This window comes from Chionomys nivalis, chromosome 20, assembly GCF_950005125.1.
Source record: "Chionomys nivalis chromosome 20, mChiNiv1.1, whole genome shotgun sequence".
Lineage (NCBI taxonomy): Eukaryota > Metazoa > Chordata > Mammalia > Rodentia > Cricetidae > Chionomys > Chionomys nivalis.
In genome coordinates, this window is record NC_080105.1 from 24048974 (window position 1) to 24071633 (window position 22660).

The window sequence follows — 22660 nt, forward strand, 5'->3', positions numbered from 1 at the left end:
AAAATTATGTCACAAGATCTCCTGAGCAAATTGGAAGCATGGGGACCATGGGAGAGTGTTGAAGGGAAGGGAGAACCAGGGAGGGAAGCCCAGAAAAATGTATAGCTCAATAAAATCAATAAAAAACAAAAAAAATTAAAACTAAAATTAGGGCCATAAAAAATTATGTCACATTTTATAATACGGAGACTCACTTCCCCAATTCTCTACTTTTAACAATGGTATAAAAAATAATGGTCTCTACATCCTACTTCACAGAAAGCATTGTTGAGTCATTTTTATCATCAAAGAGATTTTGAAGAATGTGGTTAATGATCTCCAGATAGAAATATTCTTCTGGAGAAAATCGGCGAGTTCAATGCAATTGTCTCAATCTTTAAAATTAAAGATGTAAGAGTGTCACTATAAAATTCAGAGAGAGATTTCAGGATGCCACATGGCTGGCTTTGAAGATGGAAAGAAATAAGGAGCCAAGAATGCAGGTGGCTTTTGTAGGATGGAACAACTCCAGAGATTCCAGATGGAACATAATTTTGCCAACATCTTGATTTCAGCCCCTTGCAATAAACCTAGTAAGACCTGCTTCAGATTTTGACCTTTGAAACTGTGAAATAATCAATTTCTTAGTTTTAAGAAAAAATAGTTTCTGATTTAGTAAAATGTCTTTAAGAATTAGAAGCCTGAAAAAATTGTTAGTAAAAAATGCGCATCATTCAACAGTTATTTCTGAACTCATCAAGTCAATAAGATTTTGTAGCACAAGTTTTAACTGTGATTTAAAGTGTGCTCCGATTTCTAAGACTAATGAGAAATCTCCCATCAACTCTAACTAGCCTATTCTTGAAGCATTATTGAAAGTGGAAGGTGAAAATGTTTGGGATAACTCTCTATACTGTAGATGAGTAGAAAGAGCTTATAGGCTGCCATGGTGTCTAAGCCTTAGATAGTCATCCTTTGCTATCTTGTTTCCTTACTTCAAACATTAAGATGTTGTTAAGTGCTTTGTATTTCTTTAATTTTCAAAGAATAAATGTGAACAATAAAAATCTTAGACATTATAAATTTATAATGTTACTTTGAATAAAATTAGTCTATCTCAGGTTACTGCTTTTTTTTAAGTATTAAATAGTTCATAATCTGGTAAATTAATTTTTGATATAGTAATGTAAAGTCAGTTATATAAATTTAAAAATAAATTCTATTCTGTCTGAAAGTCAATGTTATCCATCCTGAATATTTATTATTACTGTTTAAAATTCAAGAGTCATTAAGAAATAAATTATATAGAAAGCTTTATTTAGTAGTATAGCTAGCATGTGATCAAAGCTCAGGATATTTATTCAAGATGCCAAATCACTTAATTAATTGTCTTGGTCACCTTTTGATGTATGATTTCAGCCATGCTCTACATTTCATGTCTGAATAATTGTGTTGTGCAGTGGTAAATACTTATCTGCTTCTTGTTTGCTTTGTCAAATAATGATTTAGAATCACAGCAATACCATACTGTCAAAACTTTTTCTCAGTTAAGAGATTCTGAATCAGAAATTGGAAGAGTTACTCTTCCTCACGCAACAAGCCATTTCCTGAATGAGGGAGCCCAAGTGGTTGGTTGTGCTAATATGTAAATGTTGTTGAAGTAGGGTACTAATGGGAGAAGTGGATTAAATTATTAACATTACAAGTTTGGAGCCAACATATGAGCTGGATTTTAGGAACCAAATTGACATATCAATGGCTGAAAAGAGCTTCTGAGAAACCAATGGGTAATGATAGACAAAGATGCTGAAAATTCTACCAATAGATTTAAAACCTATTAGAAATTCTTCCTCTTCTTTCTTTGAAGGATCTGCCACATTGACTGGACCATGCATGACAAAACTGCTTATCATTAACTGAGAAGTTAGAATGTAGAATACACCAATGACATTATTCATGATTACATGTCTGAAACACAATGCAGAAGAAAGAAACAAACTGCAGACTTATCTGTGCAAAGTAAAATTTCATGCCTGGAAGGCAACTAGTAAAACACAATGGTAACATTTCATGGCTACATAATTGCTCTTTTTTAAATTAAAGACTTAGATTTAGTCTTTAGTCTGGATTTTGTTTGAAAACTTGTATGTATTTAGGGAGTTGGGAGAGAAATAAGGGAGAAAAGGAGGAAAATGTAGAGGGAAGAAAGAAGATGGGAAGGAGAGAAGTAATGGAAATTATGTAGGAGGGTCTTCTATCTATCTGTTGCTTTCATTGGTTAATTATTAACAAAAACTGCTTGACCTGATAGGTCAGAACATAGATAGGTGGGGAAGACAGACAGAATTGTGGGAAGAAGAAAGCAGAGTCAGGCAGACGCCATGATTCTCCTGCCCGAGACAGATGGACGCTCGTTAGACTCATCCTGGTAAGCCACAGTCTGGTGGCAATACACATTAATAGAAATGGCTTAATCCAGATGTGAGAATTAGCCAGTAAGAGGCTAGAACTAATGGGCCAGGCAGTGTTTAAATGAATACAATTTGGTGTGGTTATTTTTGGGGTAAGCTAGTGTGGGTGCAAAGCAGGATGAAAAACAGGCCCACTGCTCCATTTACAGGAAAAGAGGGAGGGGAGGGAGGGAGAGGGAGAGAGGAAAGGAGGGAGGAAAGGAGAGAGAGAGAGAGAGAGAGAGAGAGAGAGAGAGAGAGAGAGAGAGAGAATAAATGAATATAAGGATAAAGAAGAAAGTAACTCCTTGGATCCTAAGGAATGCAGGTGGAAATTATGGGTCTTCAGAAATCGTTTTACCTTTATCTTTTAGCTCACTTTCTAATTAAACAGGCCTCTTTTCCCTTTTAAGTAGAAGACAACATATGGATAATACAAGAATTTGTAAATCACTAAAGTTGGCCACATGCTTTCTCTATGATAATTCTTCTACACATCCTTTTCAAAGAACATATTTATAAGCAATACAAATCACATATACACCCCACATTTGCTCCCCAGTGCCTTATAGTTCTTATTTTGCATTCTGTATCTCCTTTACTATTCTTGTTCCTTGGACACCCATCCCTGTAGGCAGCCCTGGTGAGAGTGATCTTCACAACCTTAAAATCTTTACATAATTTATGAATTAATTAGTTCTTTTTCACCACACTTAGAGTTTGATAGTACAACAATCCTCTTTTTTGTTTCAAGGAGCAGGATTTAATCCATTTGGAAGCTCTATGAGGCCTATAGAATGAATTTAAATGATTTTGAACTATGAGAAGAGAAATAATTTGAACCCCCATCAATATACTATTCTTCCTATTTCAAACATACTTTACTGCTCATTCATTTAAAAGATTAGTCATATAGAAGATTAAATGTAAAATTATAAAAATGCATATTCTAAATTTTTTTTCTAAATTCCTCTTCTAAAGCTCCTACAGATATTATCCCCAGAGCTTCTGCAGAGATCTGTGGAATTTGCAAGTTTGTTGTCTAAACATCAAGCATGTAACTTTATAATTTCTAATATACATAGTCACTTATTAGATTTATGGCTCCTTACAATCTTCATGTGCTATAACTGAATAAAGCAGTTTGAATGCAGACTAAATATAGAGAAGCTGTGGATTCAAGGACATCTGTGGTAGCTTAAAATAATGAACAGTGAGAACATATTTTGTCCAGCTATGCTAAGATATAGCTGAAAAGAAAATGTCAGTTTTATCACATTAAAATATATCCATGAAATCATCTTACTAAAACTCTCCAGAACTAACTAGCAATAACCCAGTTGGATCTTTTCTTTTCTTTTCTTCTTTAATTTCTCCAAGACAGGGTCTTACTATGTAGCTCTGGCTGTCCTGAAACTCACTAAGTGGACCAGGTTGCCCTAGAATTCATAGGAATCAGTCTACTTCTGTCTCCTGAGTCCTGGAATTAAGTCATGCCCTACTACTCCCTCATAGACCAGTGGGGTTTTGAAATTACGTTCCATAGGATGAGTATGAGTAATAAATAAAAGCGATTCTGGAAATCAATTAATCATTAGGTAATTTATTTTATTTTGGGTTCTCTCTTGACTCTCCTACTTGATAGACTTTAATCTGTAAGACAAATAAACCCTTTCCTTCCTCAAGTTGCTGGTAGTTAAGGTGTTTGTTATGGCAGCTTAATGTAAACCGGACCAGAAAGAGGCCAGTTCCAAAACAAAATCCAGTTTGACATCTTTTTGAAAATGTGCTTAGAATCTGAGGACCCTTTTCCTAAGGCTAAATTGATTTAAGATGTTTTGTTTTAAAACATCTGGATTGAGCCCGACGGTGGTGGAACATGCCTTTAATACCAGTATTCTAGAGGCAGAAGCAGGCAGATCTTTGTCAGTATGAAGCCGGCCTGATCTACAGAGTGAGTTCCTGCAGCACAGGCAAACCCTTTGAATTGAAATACAGAGAAAAGAAGAAAAGCATTTGAAAGGTTTAATTAATGACATCTTACATCTCGCCAAAATGTCACTGCTATACCCAAAGATTTGGTAAGCGCCTTGTAAGATTGTCAGTTCTTTTGATTAGTGATATGTCAGTGATACAGCAAGCTGACCATGGCATCTGAAACCATGTGAGCTTTAGTTGTCTCATTGTGAGCTTTGTTTATTTCCTTCTGCTGTTTCTTCCTATTCCATCCCTTTCTAGGAACACAATCAGGTTTAATCTACTTTTGGAACCCATACGAAACCTTCCTTGGCAGTCAAAGCGATTTTTTTTCTAAATGAAAATAGGTTCTCCTGAAAACTTAAATCTAAGGTGCTGATAGCTATCAAGTTTTGGTTTTATGTGCTTGCTACTTTTTAACTCTATGGCAATGAGTTATGGAAATACATACTTATTATCCACTTAAAAGCATAGTGATTTGTGAAATAATATTACAATATGAAATTGACAAATTTTAAACCTGCTAAAAAGCATTCATTTGCAAGTTTTGGGGGACATTGATACTTCAGACTTAAGGACTGTAGTTTTTAATTATTTTCTACTTCTTTCAGGTACTATGGAACTGGACCTCATATATATTAGAAGATGCCATCATGCATGCAATATAAGTGTTACAAGTATTCAACTACTGAGCTCTACTCCAGTCTATTTGTGCTTTCAATGTTGAGAGAGACTTATGCTAGTTTTCCTGGGCTGGCATTGAACTTACTCTGCAGTCCAGGTGGGATTTGAATGTGCTCTTCTGCCTGCCCTAGCATCATGAGTAGCTGAGCCCACAGAGCTGCACCACATGCCCTGACGTCTCACAGCTTCAGCAATAACGTCTTCTTCTAGTTGATGCTGGTGGAAGGGCTATAGGCTTCATTTATACTCTTTTAGTTCTCACTGCTTAGAAATTATCAGTGTTTAAAATCTTCAAATATTTCAGATAAACACAAAAGCTAAATATCTTTTCCTTAAAATTTCTGTTGTTTCCTGTTTTCGAAGAACATAACCTTTGCCTCTAAGAGTAGAGAATTGTGGTTTTATTATGTAACAGCAATGTGCAACCCCATTTTCTTCTTTTTCACAGAGAATTATTAATTTAAATTAATCAAAAGATGCAACTTATTAAAATGATTGCTGAAAGCAATGTTTTTTTTAGCTTATGGAGAATAAAGAAATTTAGCCATATTATATACTGTTTTTGAGACAGTCTTTTATATAACTCTGGAACTTGGTATGTAAACCAAGTTGGTTGGAACTCACAAAGATCAGTCTGCTTTTGTCTTTCAAGTGCTGGGATTAAAGGTGTGTGATACCACACTTGGCCCATAATGTTACATACATTTGATTTTGTAGTTGTAAGATCGTTTTCTTCTACTAAAAAGTTTCCAAGGGCACCAAGATCATAGGAACAAGCTTGGATCCATCCGATTTGCACTTGATTATTTATCTGCAAGGATCCGAATAAAAAGCAATGGTTTCATAGCTAACTAGATAACCATTAAGATTTGAAAGTATCAACAATATGATTCCAGAAAATGTGGATAAAAAGAAAAACAACTGAGTATTTTAGAAAGACAAAAATTAAAAAGAAAATTTAAAACACATAAAGCCAAGCAGCATGCCGGGCAATGGTGGCGCACGCCTTTAATCCCAGAACTCGGGAGGCAGAGGCAGGCGGATCTCTGTGAGATCGAGACCAGCCTGGTCTACAGAGCTAGTTCCAGGACAGGCTCCAAAGCCACAGAGAAACCCTGTCTCGAAAAACCAAAAAAAAAAAAAAAAAAAAAGAGCCAAGCAGCATGAAATACATGAAAGTAAATGCAAGTAATTTCAAAGCTAAAAATTTGAGTGGTTTTGGGGTCAGATAGTTCATATTTTAAATAAAAATTTCATAATAAATATGGTATTTATGTCTATGATTATTAAATAACCCGACAGATGGCAAGAATTAACAACTTATTGTAAATTAATACTAAGTACTTGTTCTCTATAACCTTAATAAAAGATTGATGTCAGGACTAAAAACTTTCACTTCCAGGCTGCTAAAATTCTATTTACAAAAACATTATTTCTACATCATCAAGATTTTATAATCCTAGTAGTTTATATTTTAGAGGATCAAAAACATAATTGACATTTTCAGAGAGAAACTTTTAAATATGTAATTTTTGTCTTACAAAAGCCTCTAACAATATTTTCTAAAGTCTCTTACTTTCTAAGGAAGGTAATATATGCATGGCTGAGTTAAAATTGTGAAGCATCTGATTCTCATTAGAATTTTATGAATTTTCTAGGATTAACATCAAAGTCTAGATGGGTGCTTGCCTCTGTCATCTGTCTTTTCACCATTTTGGGAGGAGTCTATGCCCACATTTGAAGAGCAAGGCAAAAATTCCCTGTTTATTGGTAATTTAATTCAAGTCACAGTCTAGGGTAAACCTCTGTTAATTTGGCCTCGTATTCTATGCAAAGTGCCTTGGATTGGTCGATAGATCAATGCTTTTCAGAACCATGTTTGTCTCATGAATTATTTTTCATTCATCATCACCTTACTCAGACACCTCTTTATTTAGAAAAAAGAAAGAGGAATGCAATGCAAACATAAGCTCTCTACAAAACGTGGACATAAAGGCTGACTCACATGGTGAAAACATCCAGGGTGTCTCCAGCAGTCCGTGCCATCTCAAAGTAGGTCTGCAGAATGTTGACGGTTCCAGAAAGGGCTTCATGACCGCAGCCACAGAACAGGGCAACGCCCGCATACAGCAGGATGGTGGCGATCAGAGAAGCATAGGGAATACCTCCCAGGCATTTGATACAGCACTCAAAGCACCCTATAGAAAAGCAACAGAAGAAAAGGTGAAAATTCAGGTTAATTACTCATCTTAGTAAAATATTTCTGTGATCTCAACAGTATAAGGAGTAGTATTGGCACTGATAAATGATCTTAGGTCTACTTTAAATCAAGTCCTTGAGGGAGCTCGAAAGAGTAAAGATGAGGTCCATTCTTACAACCATACTCACAGCCACATGGATGCTTACAGAGCTATGATCGCATCCTCTACTTCTATTCCAACTGATGCCCTTCTTTTCTAACCAGACTCTCACTCTAAACCACTACACAACAGGCATTGCTTTCTTCTTCAAGGCCATTTGTCTCATATTTCACTTTTTATTTTACTTAAGTAATATCTATTTCTTTGAACAATTTGTACATTTTTTTCAGATAATTATTTCAAACCTGTAGTGTTCAATTGTAAGCCTCACTAACTAAATTTTAATCTACAGATTCTGAAAATAGAGAAAAAATAAAAGCAGACAGTATTTGAATCTACAAATATATTTTCATATGAGGCACTGTATAAAGAACACACATATATGAACTCAGAATTCATCTTTAATTCCTTAAATATTTGGAATGTATTCATATACTGTCTCATTTTCTTTCTTCTCTATTTTCAGAAAACATGAACACAGTAGAAAATAGAAAACAGCTCCATCCATTTTCCTGCAAAATTCAAGATGTCGTTATTTTTTTCTACTGTGTAGTACTCCATTGTATAAATGTACCACATTTTCCTTATTCACTCTTCTGTTGAGAAGCATTTAAGTTGTTTCCAGATTCTGGCTATGACAAACAATGCTTCTATGAACATAGCTGAGCACATGTCCTTGTGGCATCATTGAGCCTCCTTTAGATATATACCCAAAAGTGGTATTACTGGGTCTTAAGGAAGGTTGTTTCCTAATTTTCTGAGAAATTGCCACACTGACATCCAAAGGGGCTGTACTAGCTTGTATTCCCACCAGCAATAGAGAAGTGTTCCTTTTTTATTTTGAGTGAGGTAAACCAGACACAGAAAGACAATTATCACATGTATTCACTCATAAGTGGTTTTTTAAACATAAAGCAAAGAAAACCAGTTCACAAATCATAATCCCAAAGAACCTAGACAACAATGAGGACCTTAAGAGAGATATACATAGATCTAATCTACATGGGAAGTAGAAGAAAGACAAGATCTCCTGGGTAAATTGGGAGCATGGGGACCTTGGGGGAGGGTTGAATGAAAAGGGAGAGTCAGAGAGGGGAACAGAGAACAATGTAGAGCTCAATAAAATCAATAAAAAAGAAAACAGAAAACAGGCAGATTCATCCTTTTGATATTATCTTGCAAAAATGGTGAAAATAAGCACACAGTCCCATACTGTTCTTGTAATGATTAAATGAGCCAATATGTAAAACAATACCTGTGAGATATAAATGTTCAGTGCTTCATATGTGTAAGCTGTTATTGCTAGACTTGATTGGTTTGTGTTGATATTTTGTCTCTGACAAAAAGAACTTGCCTGTTGATCAGATGGTGGAACTAGGCACTAATTAACCATAGAGGCCAGGCAATGGTAGCACACACCTTTCATCCCAGCACTTGGGAGGATGAAGCAGAAAGATCAGGAGTTCAAGGCCACCCTGGGCTACAGCTACTCAATCTAAAAAAAGAAACAGAGCCCTACAGTGGTGTCTTAAGCCTTTAATCTCAGCACTAGGGAGGTGGAGACAGGAAGATAAGGTGGGTGAAGGCAGGATTTCAGTGCACTCTGTCTGAGAATTTGTAGAGACAGTATCTTGCCCAATTCGGTTTGAGGTAAGAAGTCTCTCTAGTGGCTGCTGCTGCCTTCCCTGATCTTTCGGCATTCACCCTCGATATCTGACTCAGGGTTTTGATTAATAAGATTAATTAGAATTGTGTTACAGCTGATACTATTATTATTCTTTCATATGGTTGTCAAAAACTCTTTGACCATAACAAGCACTTTTAGTTTTTGAACTTCATCACTGATGCCTCATTTGAAAGAGAGTTTTGAGCATTTAATCTGATATATCACAAAATATATTTGCTTATGCTTAAATGCGATGCCAACATTTTCCTGGTAAATTCCATATACGTTCAATTAAATTAACTAGAAGGTTTGAAATGGTTATTTTTGGCAGTAAGAAGTATTGGTGAGACACTATATGCTAAGCCCTCCTCAGACTTGGTATTTGAAGCTTAGCAACCTTCTGAGATGATCTCATATGTTCAGCTTTACCCCTGTCTTGCCACACATATCTCCAGTCCAGAGATTTACCATCACTCCATTTGAAAATAATTAGCTCAATACCATTTGAATAAGAAAGCTGTTTATGTTATTGATTATGCTTCCCTTTTCTCCAGAAATAAGTAATAAATAAGAGTTTAAGTGGATTGTGATTATTATACTTAAGTCAGTCACAGGGAAAGCTAAGCATGCATTGCGTAGAAGGCATTTAAAGGTTGAACATCACTAATTTGGAGTGCTTGAGGTTAGAAGTGCTTTGGATTTAACAGGCTGGTTTTTTTTTTTTAACTTTGGGATATCAGCATATACACAAATAGCTTGAGGATTAAATTGATTTCCCAACATAAAATACATTTGCATATATACTTTATGTACTTGGTCTTAAAGTAATTATATAATGTTTTAATAGGTCTTCATTCTAATTATATCTTTTCATAGAGGTTAATTGTGGGACTTTATACTGAAGCACCATATCATGGCTGAAAAATTTACATATTTGGGTATGTTTTGTCTTTCAAATTGCATTAGTTTTTGGTTACAGACCCTTGATCTTTATGAATCTATGTCTATACTTATATGCAATAGCATATAAAACAAGAAATTTAAAAGTTTCTGTATGAAATGACTTTATATTTGGAAAATGAACTAGTCTGTTATTTTGATATTGCTCATTAAACAGGTCGTGAGAATTACAGCCTATATCAACTCCCTCAGAAGAAGATTAATTGGGAGCCTGAGTACCTCGCCGGTTTTTTTGCTCTTTCTTTAATAGAAAAATCATTTTCTGAACTTTTTGTACACACACACACACACACAATGTGGGGAAGAGGGAAAGGTTAGAACAGCTTGAAACTTCATACAGTAGAAAAAAAAATTCACCAACAGATGGCTGAGACCAGTGTGTGTAGTATGTGAATGTCATTGAGCCCAGTTTTGGGCAGAGACTAACAGGGTGGCAGAAAAAAAATTAAACCACTTCATTTCGATATTCTATCATTCCCAACTCACTTATTATTTGAAATTAATGGGGGAAACAAATTACAATGGCATCAAAAAGCAAAGATTCAAACTGGCTGGCGGTGGCACGTGCATTTAATCCCAGCACTTGGGAGACAGAAACAGGCAGATTTCTGTGAGTTCAAGGCCAGCCTGGTCTAAAAGAGCTAGTTCCAGGACAGGCTCCAAAGCTACACAGAAAAAAAAAATCCAAATGAACCAAAAAACAGGAAAAAAAAAAAAAAGATTCTCCTAATTTGTCAAGTTTATCAAATGGTCCCAATGACTTCAAGTCCCAGTTTTGTGGTTCTTCTCCATTCCTCTTCTCAAAACATTTGATGGCATCAAGGAAACATCCTATTACAGACATTTGAAATGTCAAAACCAAATTATCATGCTCAACACAATCACCTGATTGTAAGTTCAAAAATAGTGAGATGATTCTAAATTCAGAATACCATCACCTTTATTTTACCCTAGAACACAGAATTTACAGGTGAATAAAATATGACATCAGAGTTACTCAAGAGCAGATAAAATTTTAAAAACCATAAAAGTCATCACCAAAATGGCCATTTAGAACTTCTGGTTAATTTTATTTCCAGTGTGGAACTAGTCTGTACGTAGGTCACATTTTGCCTACAGAGGTGTATACGATCAACATTAGTTTCTGTGCCAGGTTTCATCTCCTCAAGAAGAAATCATGTGCTCATAGACTGAAGCACTATTTGCAAATTTAACTTACTATTTGTTTTCAAATTTAGCAACATATAAGGTAAGTTCTAATACTAGAGAAAGCTAGAGTTAATGATTCTGAGTTATTACACATTTTCCAAATTAGTTTCAGGTCTCCAAAAGATACTGAAACATATCCTTTCTTTCCATTTAAACATTGCCATAAAAATTATTCACAATTATGTTACCTTTGCTGACAAATACAAATTCCTCTAAGTTTTTGTTTCTGCATGGTCTGGGTAGAAAAATTTAATTTAAGTGTTGACCCTCTGTAAAACTTTTGTTCAAATGAAAATCCTTAAGTGTCTCATTGGGAACATATTATGCTTGTCATGGACTACATCCTAATCAAACCCATTCTTTCTATGAGTCTGAGCGGAGTTGCCTGCTGCATTTAAAGAAGTCTCTTTGAACTCACATATGGAGAAGGAGCACATCATTTCAACATTCTCTCCAGCTGCCAGAATCCCACATAGTTGCTGGCAGGGGAGCTTCTTTCCACCCACAGTGAGAAACAGCCTTGGCAGATCAGTAGCATCTCCATGGCAACCATGCCCCTGGGCCAGGATGCACTCCCAATAATCACCCTTGCAGGCTGAGGATTCTGCTGTCCCCCATCATCGTGTGTTTTTACTGAACCGAAAGTGCAAAAACACTCTATTAAATGAATATTAATGAGGCATAGTAAGAGGAGTTCTGGTCCTGGAGGACAGATTTCTTGAGAAAGAGCTCAATAAAAGCAGTAATGATGATTTTGTATATTTTCAACAGTGTAGATTATGAGAGTAGGACCGTTTAATTCTCGAATAAAGCTAAGGTTCAGATATTGACAGGGAATTTGCATGCTATAGCCATACATACACACAGAAGCATTTATTAGGTCTTGTTTCTGGGTGTAGCCTCTCAAGTGAAGTAATGTCTTGTTGTCAGGTTTAAGATGAAGGCGAATACTGAAAGAATCACAAAGCTGTGTCTTCAACACACCTTGCAAAATACTAGCATTTTGCCCACTATTTAGTGAGGGTACAAAACTGACTTCTTCCAATGTAATTTTGCAAGGGAAGCAGAAGCTCCCTTGATACGGCTGTTTTCAAAAGCTGTGCGTTTATCTTTCCGTGGAGTATATAATGCTCTTGTCTCTACTTAAATATTGACAAATAAGCACAATCTTTGCCTACAATTAACTTCCCAAACTGTTCCAAAGTGAAAAGCAGGAAGATAAATGAACAAGAAGAAAAAAGTGCACCAGACAACAGTAAGGTGAGATCAGCAGACTTATGAGTTTTAGAAAATAAATTGGAAAGTGAGGCTGACAACTCACTAAAATTTTACTCACTGATTTTTTTTTTCAGTATCACTTACTAAGGAGATGATTCTTTCTGTATTAAGAAATCCTACCTCAGTCATGATCAGCTAGGCAGAGAGCTGTTTTGGCTTACGGGCCATCTAGTCTCCTAAACGAGTCATTGTCTCTCTGTGTCAATACCCACCGTATCTCAATCATATCATACATCATCACACCACATTAATTACCACATCACATCTCTGTCTTGATTTGTGGTAGAGAAAACTGCTCCAACATATTCATTTCCCATTTACTGCTCACCTGCTTTGCCATATGCATGTTAGAAACCATTTGATTACATATACTTCTTCGGTAGACTCTGGTTGCAATTTTCATATTTACCTCAGAAAAACAAACCTTAAAATATTTTCTAGATTCTAAGAATTCTTTTGCAATGTTGGATGATTTTGCTGATAATCACAGCATCTATGAGAACTTTAACATCTGTGCCTTCCCATTTTTAATTCTTGCTGTCCTCTGTTAGCCAAAATCTCTGATGTGTGAAGAGAAAAGCACCATTTTGTGTTTTGGATGGTAAGGGAGAAACCATGTTGTATTAATAAGTTAATGTTGGCTTATTTATTTAAATGGATCTCTTTTGTATTGAATTCTGTAACATGATTTTATGTCATATATAAAATCAGTTTATGCTACTTTGCTACTTTTCTGTTACCAGCCTTGTCTAATTCCTCCAAATTAAACTTTTATTATTGAAAAAACAGCTGGCATGCAAATTATTTAATATGTAACTGAAATTCTCACCTAAACATTTTATTGAACACTATTTTTTTCATTAATCCATTAAGTGTCAGATTATTGAATTTCTTGATCTTAGTGCATTAAGTATATAATTATTGAATCATTATAGAGATGCCAGGGATTATGCTAATTGCTGGAGAGGCAGAACAGGACAAAATCAATATTAAACATGTTGGAGACAGACAATGAACAAGTTGTTAAAATAGTATTTGTGAGATTATGAGAAGTCTGAAGAAAATTTAGACAGAGAAGACAGATCATGAACGTTGAAATATTGATATCATACTTTAATAATGAGGCCAGGGAAAGACTAAATGAAATTAAGTTTATAAAATATTAAAAAATGTGAAGTTATATTAAATAAAACATCATAACAAAATTCTTCCCTTTAATAGATGATTAAAAGGCAAAGGAAGAAGACCTATGGTAGAGCACTAAATTAAAGACGGAAATTGGAAAGAAAACACTTTGGGAGATGTAAGGACAAGGATCAACACTCATCAGCAAATGGGGGGGTTTATCAATATCAAGCATTAAAACAGAGGTCGGAACTTCATAAAACCATGAGTACAAAAGAGTTTCCTAGCAGCGGAGAGTCTGAGATTCCAGCTAGGCAGAACTCACTAAACTTCCCTTGGCTGGTTGCCTGCCTAGTGGTTGGAAGGTATCACTAGAGCTTCTGGGCACTACGCTAAAACCTAAAGAGCTTGAAGCCTGCTGCTGGATTATGCTGCTTCAAAGATTCTTCAGATTTCAAAAAGACGACTCCAGAAATCATTTCGGGTGTTAGACAAATCTCAGTAATCAATAAGGGCCTCATCATCATCTTTAGAAAAAAAGAAAGGAATATTATCAGCTAAAGGCAAAATATTAAAAAACATGCTTTCACATTCTTCAGCTCTTTTTAGAAATGTCACCTCAGTTTCCAATTTAGCCTTCGGGTGTATTGTGGAAATCTTAAGGGAGTAGAGTCCATCCGATTATCTGCTATCATGTTATATATGGAAACGTATCCCCTGGATAGGAGTGCAGGAACAATGAACCGAACTTATCTGAGCGAAGCTTATTTCATATGCGCACCCCTGTTCTATATCTGGTCATCAGGGAGACAGAGTCACTACTTTAAGAGTCAAAGAAAATTTTCTTGAGTGCCTATTAGCTCTATATGCTTTTTATGTAAAATTTATTAAAACTATGACTTGGGAATTACTTGTTCCTACATATTGATGAGAAAAAAATTTAAAAATTATTTAATGCTTTTTCAGAAACTTCAAAAAATATCATATCAAAATATGTATTAATTAATATGCTATCTTGTGACATTATTTAGCAAATCAGATTCACTGACAGTAGGCTTAAAATTTATAAAGTATAGCATAATTGAAATATAAACAATAATAGTTCAAAATTAAACTTATGAAAAGTATTTACAAGTGAAATGATTGTCATTTTATTAATTGTTAGTATGGGCCATAATTCATGTTTTGCAATATATTAGGTTATGCATCAAGTAATTAAGAATTCAAAAATATTGTCTTTATTAATATTTTTAAAAATATTTCTTTCCTTAAGTCACAAAAACAGAACTGAGCATATCAATAAATCTGTGGTCTGTCATTACAATCATAACCGGCTTCCATACCTACGCACAACCTACTCCATGTTGAAAGTACTATCTAGGCCTTGTAACCCAACACACAGGCAACAGCACCTACCAAAATGAAGCAAAGACGTAATACAGAAAAGCCTATAGTTCTGGGGAAGTCTGTAAATGTACTAACCTTGCTTTTTAGCTTCTGCAATTCTGCTTCTGGCTGTTTGTGCTAGCTGAGGTTTGCTATTTGTTTGTTTGTTTTGGCTTAAAAGCTCACCATGAGATGAGACAGGAAGCTTCAGGATTGCATAGTGGTATGACTGTCTAATAAAGACTGGCTGCCTAATAAAGACTTTCTATTGTCTTAAACCTATGTACAAGTAATCTTCCCTGCAGATATTTCACGATACCATGTTTGTACATGATGTACAAAATAGCATACTCCAATGACAAGTTTGGATTTTAAATATTTTAGTCATTGCTATAATACTGTATTTAAACTACTTTCTAAGAAAAAAATCTAGAAAATGATCTTCTAAATTTGGAAGTTTTCTTTTGTCCTCTTAACTTTGTAGTTACCTACCAAAACCACCAGAAATTATGCCATAGCTAAGTGACCTCAGATTCCCTTTTATTGTGATTTCAAGATTTTTATCTAATGTTTTAACTGATTCCGATGTACAGATGTGGCCCCTACGAACACAAGAAAGCATTGTATGAGAGCATTCATTGTCATGAACTTGCAATGCTTGACAATAATGAGACGTTAAACAAATATCACGATGAGAAATTTAAAAAGCAGTCAGTTGGAATATACAGCATACAACAGACAACTAATGATACTACTGAGTTTTCTGTGAACACCTTCTATGTCACAGAAACATTGTGAAACTAGTCATAACCACTGCATTGACTAGTGAAATTTCCCAGCCCCATATGAGCTATATGATAGCTAGATGACTATTGAGAGTCCATACTAAAATGTATTTCAAAGCCTGATTACTGTGAAATTTTTTTTTCAGAAAGCATTTTCTTTTTATTTGGTAATACCATCACTATTTAAGCTACAGATAGTTTGTTGCAATTATATTCAAATTGTGGAACATTCTGTACTGGTCAAAGTGACTTAGCAAGAATGTTTTGATTAATTAGCTTGTTTCCTCAAGGCAGGAAGCTAATTGCTTCATTAATGATTAGAACCATACACTTCTAGCTGTGATAAATAAGCCCCTGGGGTAAAGGAACAATCAGATGGAGACATGTTTCAGAATCTGAAGAACAGCAACCAAACAAAAGATGTTTTGGGAGGAAAAATGTTTGGAGCATATTAACTCTGGTCTGGCTTCCAAACACATGTAAGGTTTTCATGGACCACCGATTGCTTATTTACACGGTATCTGGAGATCCAGTCAGAATTCTCATGTGTTCCTGAAATGTATTGATTCTTGGGATAAACCATCCAAACTGCATGGCTTGCTCTCTCATGACCTCCAGGCATTTGCTCAAACTATTGCTCATCTATTCTTTTGTTCATCCATGCACTTGTATACTTGCTCTTTTGTTGCAGTGTCCACTGCCTCACAAATTCTGTTAATATGTTTTATCTAAAAACAATCAATTTATTATCGTCTCATATTTTGTTGGGTTTAGTGAACTCAGCAGGGCTGCTTTCTCTGCATACCATTGTGGCTAGGGGGTGCTCAGACTTTGAGTCATTGAATGCAGTAGGTTAAGCTGGATGTGCATGACAATCTTCACCCCAATCACGAAAACAGAGCTAGCATGTGTGGCAAGTCCGAGGTCTTTCTGCTTTCTGTAGTCCTTCCAAACAAAAGGGTAGTCATTGCTCTTCCAATGTGATGAGATAGATGAGATGAATTACAACAGAGTAAGGGAAAGCACAGCTTCTCATCTGCTTAAAGACTGAGCCTGAGGAACGACAGAGCAAATCTCAGCCACCTATTATTGTCAAAGGAGACACAGGTATTTGTCTGAGCCTCTCAACTCTGAGAAGCCTAAACAGCATGACTCCAAAACTGTGTGCAAGGGATGACTGCGTGTGCGGTTATCTTTAATCTGATGTGAGTTTATCCCATTTAAACCCGAACTCTAGATAAAGACTGAGCAGGAGACAAAGATCCACAAGCCAACCCAAGGATCTCTGTCTTGGGACTGGGAGGAGAAAACACAGCACAACCAGTGCCTGGTGGTACTGGGCAGTCAGGCTTTATTATGGAGAACAAATATATGGTGTGGTAAGAAAGAGAGAGAGACAGATCCGAAGAAGCAAAGGGAGTGAGAAGTGGACTGAGACCGGTTGCCTGCTTGCCACCTGGGGCAGTGATGATATGTGGATCTGGGTTGCAGCCAAGGCCCATGTCTGTGGCCCTTCTGCAGCCATGGTCTGATTTGATTTCAGTAGCTCCTGTTACCACCAAAGGCCAAGAGGATAGGCTGGACAGAGTTGGCCCTGCCCATAGCTAGCGGCAACACTAGAGAGAGCAGCCCATGCATCTCACTTAGTCAGTAAAGCAGAGCTGACCCTGTTGACTAGAGAGCAGGTGAGCTGGCCTGGAGAACAAGAGTGAGAGATATAGACCCGCCCTCTCATCTGCCATATGGTAGCATGGGCAGGGGATAGACACCCCCTCCCCACACACATACCTGTCTTGGATGGGAGAGCAGTCCCTGTAGACATGTCCCTATCTCACTAGCAGCAGCACTCAGCAGGGTGGTACCTGCACCTCTCCTGGGCAACACATTAGAGCTGACCTGGTGGTTTAGTTGTAGGTGAGCTGGTCCAGAGGACATAAGAATAGGAGAACTGCCCCCTACCCTTTGCTGATTTCTTCATAGGGTGAGCTAGTCAGGTTGGTACCAGAGACTTTACCCTGGTCAGGAAGATGAGGGAGAGCTGGTGGGCTGGCCAACCCTTCAACCACCCAAATATCACGAGTTGGCCCATTTCAATAGTCCCCTCATCTATGAACTGCTGGAGTACATGTAGGGGTCGGTCATGCAGACCCAAACTTGCAGGATCTCCATGACCTAGGACAAAAAGAAGATGTCCAAATAGTGTAGCAGCAGTGAAGGCCCAGTAGCGACTGTATAGCAGAAACCAGAGGTCTCAGACCAGGATCAATGACTCATTGCAATGAAGACTTGCAAGCAAATTGTATGGACCAAAGGGTAAACTGTGTGACTCAGTGTGTCACACCACAACTTTTATGATGCAATATGTTTTTCTTCTAAACGTTATTTTGTTTTGTCTTGGGTAAGGTATTGCAAGGGCAAAGGGCAGATGGGAAAAGACAGAAGAGATGAGGGGGCTTGAGATGCATGCATGATGTGAAATCCACAAAAAAATCAATAAAGTTAAATTTGAAAGAAAAAAAATGAAACTCTACTTGCTTTCTCTACACAACACTAATCATCATTCAATATATTACTTATTTTACTTATTGATTTGTAAAGCTATGATGTCAATAATTTCTATTGTGTCAATTTCTTTATGCTCGATTCCTAATCTAATATCAAGTATATAATAAGTAATCAATTTGTTGAATAAACTAATTGGAATTTTTATTTCAAAGATAATTGCACCAAATCTGTCCACTCTGCAGAATCCTGACATTGTCTTACTTTGGAACCAAAGATGAGAAACTTTTGCAGTGGCTCTTTAGTTAAAACATTAGTTTTCACTTATTTACCTCATATTTACTTAAAATCACCTAATTTGTATAATTAGTCAGGTTTGCTAAGGAGATAATTTAATAGCTTTCTTGTAATATGTCATTATCTTAAACTTATAGGAGAAAAAAGCCAGAGATAAGACACTTTTTTCAACCTGCTTTGGATACATTTGCTTTCTGCTTTGGTAATTATACCGTAGAGAGGAATTTTAGTATGACTCTGGACAAAACTCAAAATAAAACACAAAACTGTACATCAAGACAGCAGAAGAGCATCTACAAAGGACCTGAAAACTTAGAACACTTACATTCTGAACGAGAAAAATCTAACAACAAAAACAAAAACATTTGCCTCTTAAGACAGCTAATTTAAGAGATAGTTTTTCTTTTTACCTAAAGGAATTTACTACCAACAGTTATTTATTAGTAGTCAAGACAATTTTACATGAGTCTGAAATCCAGTAGTAAATATTGCTGCAGATCACTGTGCCACCTAGGGGATAAGTCTCTTGGACTCAGATACATGTGCAAAAATGGCTGTCCTTTGGCTGATCCCACATGGCACCAATTCAGATCCAGGAACAATATAAAACATTCTACTACATAAATGTATAGCAGAAGACTTATCTTCTTGGTAATAAGGTAGATGTCTCATAATAAGAATCTGTCTTATAACCTATTATTTGCTAATACAAATTAAATTTTACATTACTAATTTTGTTCTATGGTACTGTTACTAACGGTGAGCCTCCCTAGATTTATAAATTGTTTCTTTGAAAAAAATTTTACAATATAGTAGAGAAGTAGTAGATTTAAATTTAGTTTCCACATATTTACATATACATGATAAATTAAAGCAATTGATCATTATTTAGTAGTCTTTTGAAATATATGTTTTGCAAGGAAACTTAGAAACTTAGCAGAACCTATAATGATCCTCTGTAAAGTCGAAATATATTATGCTGATATCTAGACTATTTCATGAGTCCAGCTTGGTCTGCATAGCAAGTGTTAGGACAACCAGGCTACACAGAGAAACCCTTTGAAAGAACAACAACAAGAACGTCATAATAGTAATAATAAGGTTAAAGTTGCCTTGTATACATCACTAAGCTGCTATAATTGTGAACTATTTTCAGTATGACGAGTAAATATGTGAACAAGAACCAATATCTTGATCTGTATTTCTTTGTTACTGTAGTTTGTATTACATTTATGTAATAAATTTTATTTATTAATATGTGTGTTTGTATATATGTGTATTATGAATGCCATGCTGTATGAGTGTGGAGGTCCAAGAACAACGAGGAAGTGGGTTCTGTTTTCCCATCATGTGGTTCTGTGCATGGGACTCAGACACTCAGGATTGCTGGTAGAGTGTTCTACTCTGAACTCTGAGGTCCATTATGATTATTTTCAAACAGTGAAAATAAACACACACAAAAAAATTGAAACTAACTCCAGGAGAATTTTTATATTCTTAAAACCAAACTTTGTCATTGTTCAGGCCATATAACACAAGAGAAAGATATGTGAGAAAGAGAGAGAGAGAGAGAGAGAGAGAGAGAGAGAGAGAGAGAGAGAGAGAGAGAGAGAGATCCATGGACCAGTTTTCTACCAAAATCTACTCTTAACATGCAAAATAAGAACTATTAAGTGATTAAATGTAAATAAGTTTAAAAATTGGATTATGGTTAATATATCACTGAATAATGTGAAGCTATTCTTAAATATAAAAATATAAATTTTGAATCTTAGTGGTTTAAACAGCAAGAAAATAATTCCCAACCATGCATAAAAGCTGTGAAAGTATAATTTGAATTTAAAAATATGGAATGCCTTTTAAATGCACATTCCTTGTAGAGAGTTTGTTCTTTAACATAGCACAGGGAATTAATTCACTGTAGTAGTCACAGATCTAATCATTTTTTCTCAATTATGTCTTCGATGGAATGTGGAATTTTTGAACTTTCCCATTTATTCCAAATTTAAAAGTCTACTTTTTTCAAGGAAGTAGATAGTTAAAATTTTCTTTCATAGTTATTTATTACAGTGTATCAAAGCTGGCTACCAGGCAAAAATTTAGGCTATATTTTCAAGTATTTCTTATATTGAAACGTTACTTCAAATATATAGCAAAGAAAATAAATTTGACCTGATGACCATTATTTATGTTACTTTAGCGTTAGATTGCAGATATAATAACTGGTTCAGGGCAATTAGAATCAAATTTCCACAATTTGTGTTAAAAAGCAAGCCCCCTTCCCTCCTACTGAAGCTCTGTCTGAGAGAGCCTAAAAATAATCTCAGCTCATTTGAACCTGAGAGAGGCTGACGGCAGCCCTTCAAGGTAGATGTGCTGTGGCAAACAGACTTTTCTCAGGAACCAGAGCCTCTGAAAAGCTAAATTGCATTTTGAATCAAGAGAATAATTTTCTTATTCTCTCTCCAAAGCACCCCTTTCCCTTTGCTCATTAAAGGCTCTATTGCCAGATGCCTCCTTCTTTAAAATTCATTCAATACGTTATCTTTTTGAAGGTTTGGAGGAAACATTGGTTTTATCTGAGCCTAGCCTCAGACTGTCATTTTGTTGCTTCTCTTGCAATTTGAATCAGTATCATGATCACAAAAGACAGATGCATGCTCTCTTATTGCTGCAATTTCACCCATAATTTATCCGATACCCCAAATGCTTGATGCCGTTTCCTTCTTTTGATCATATCCCTTCTGCCCCTTAGACACCATGGGCTGAAAAGGGAAGGTTTAGAGAGATGAGAGTGTTACAAAACAGTCTGTGAACATGGCACAGCCGAGCCTGCCTTGTAGCTGTTTTTATATTCTGCTCACCACGGGGCGCATCTTTAGGAGAGCTCAGCCTATGGATGAAAACCTGCTCTCCACATAGATCTTTTTATTTTGAGTTACTAATCCCCAGAATTCATGAATACACACAAAGCTTATTTTCAGCTCCCTCTAGTCACCTCTGGTGATGGCAAAGTATTAACAAGAATTGCTGTAAAGCTGGTAGGAGAATGACTATGGACTATGTGACAAAGCAAAAATATTAAATAAGATATTCATTACTTATTACATCTAAGAGATATAGTTTGGTTTGATTGATAGTTCCTGAGACCTGGGTCCATGTTTTACACATCTTTTTATATGCATCATTTCAAACAGTGTGGCTCAGGAAGATGGAAACCCTAGTTAGCTGTAAGGAGAATGTTCAGCATTTGTTTTGTTGCTGTTCCTTCTGTTGCTTCCTGTAAGTAGGAAGGAACATCAAAATGTCTGCCCATCAAGGTCAACACATAAACCCAGATTGTAATGGGATGGAAACATGTTGATATCACAGAAATTGAATTGAATCTTAAAAGTATAGATCATGTAAAATAGGTAATTTCTGCATTTAGCCATGATTTGTTGCTGAGCTAAGATAAAAGTAACTCATAGACAATAACAAGATTGTTTTGTATATTTGCCTTTCCCAACAGCTAGCCGTCACTTAAACCTCCTTAGCATTTTGTTACTGTTTTAAAGTTTAAATAGAAAAACTGAATTTGGATACACCATTAAAAATTTTAAAAATACAGGCCTGGTTTTATGTTCTCTAGAGCTCTTCCACCAAAAAAAAAAAAAAAAAAAGAAAGTCTTGCCTCAGGTAATTCTTTTATTTTTCAGTTTTTCTTTTTAAATTATTTAGATTATTTTTTGAGAATGTGATATAATTACCTTATTTCACCTTCCATTTCTTCTCTTTCAAGCATTCCATATGCCTTTCTGGTCTTTTTCAAATTCATGGCCTCCTTTATATTAATTGTTGAAATATATATGTGTATATAATAAATATATATGTACATATACATAAGATATATATTTATATAAGCATGTATTTCTAAATGCAGAAATATAGCCTCCTTTGTCTACATAATGTAACTTGTACAGGTAGGGTTGAGACCTCATGGCTTTTCCCCAATACATACAC

General features: G+C 35.7%; 1 protein-coding gene across 2 annotated transcripts in view; it reads right to left on the reverse strand.

Annotated features, from left to right (window-relative positions):
• Gpm6a (glycoprotein M6A) overlaps positions 1 to 22660 on the reverse strand; it is a 224449-nt gene that overhangs the window by 13824 nt on the left and 187965 nt on the right. For both annotated transcript variants that reach the window (XM_057752789.1, XM_057752788.1), the window contains exon 2: positions 7096 to 7288. In XM_057752789.1, the coding sequence (XP_057608772.1) occupies positions 7096 to 7288 (193 nt within the window). The remainder of the gene's footprint in view (positions 1 to 7095; positions 7289 to 22660) is intronic.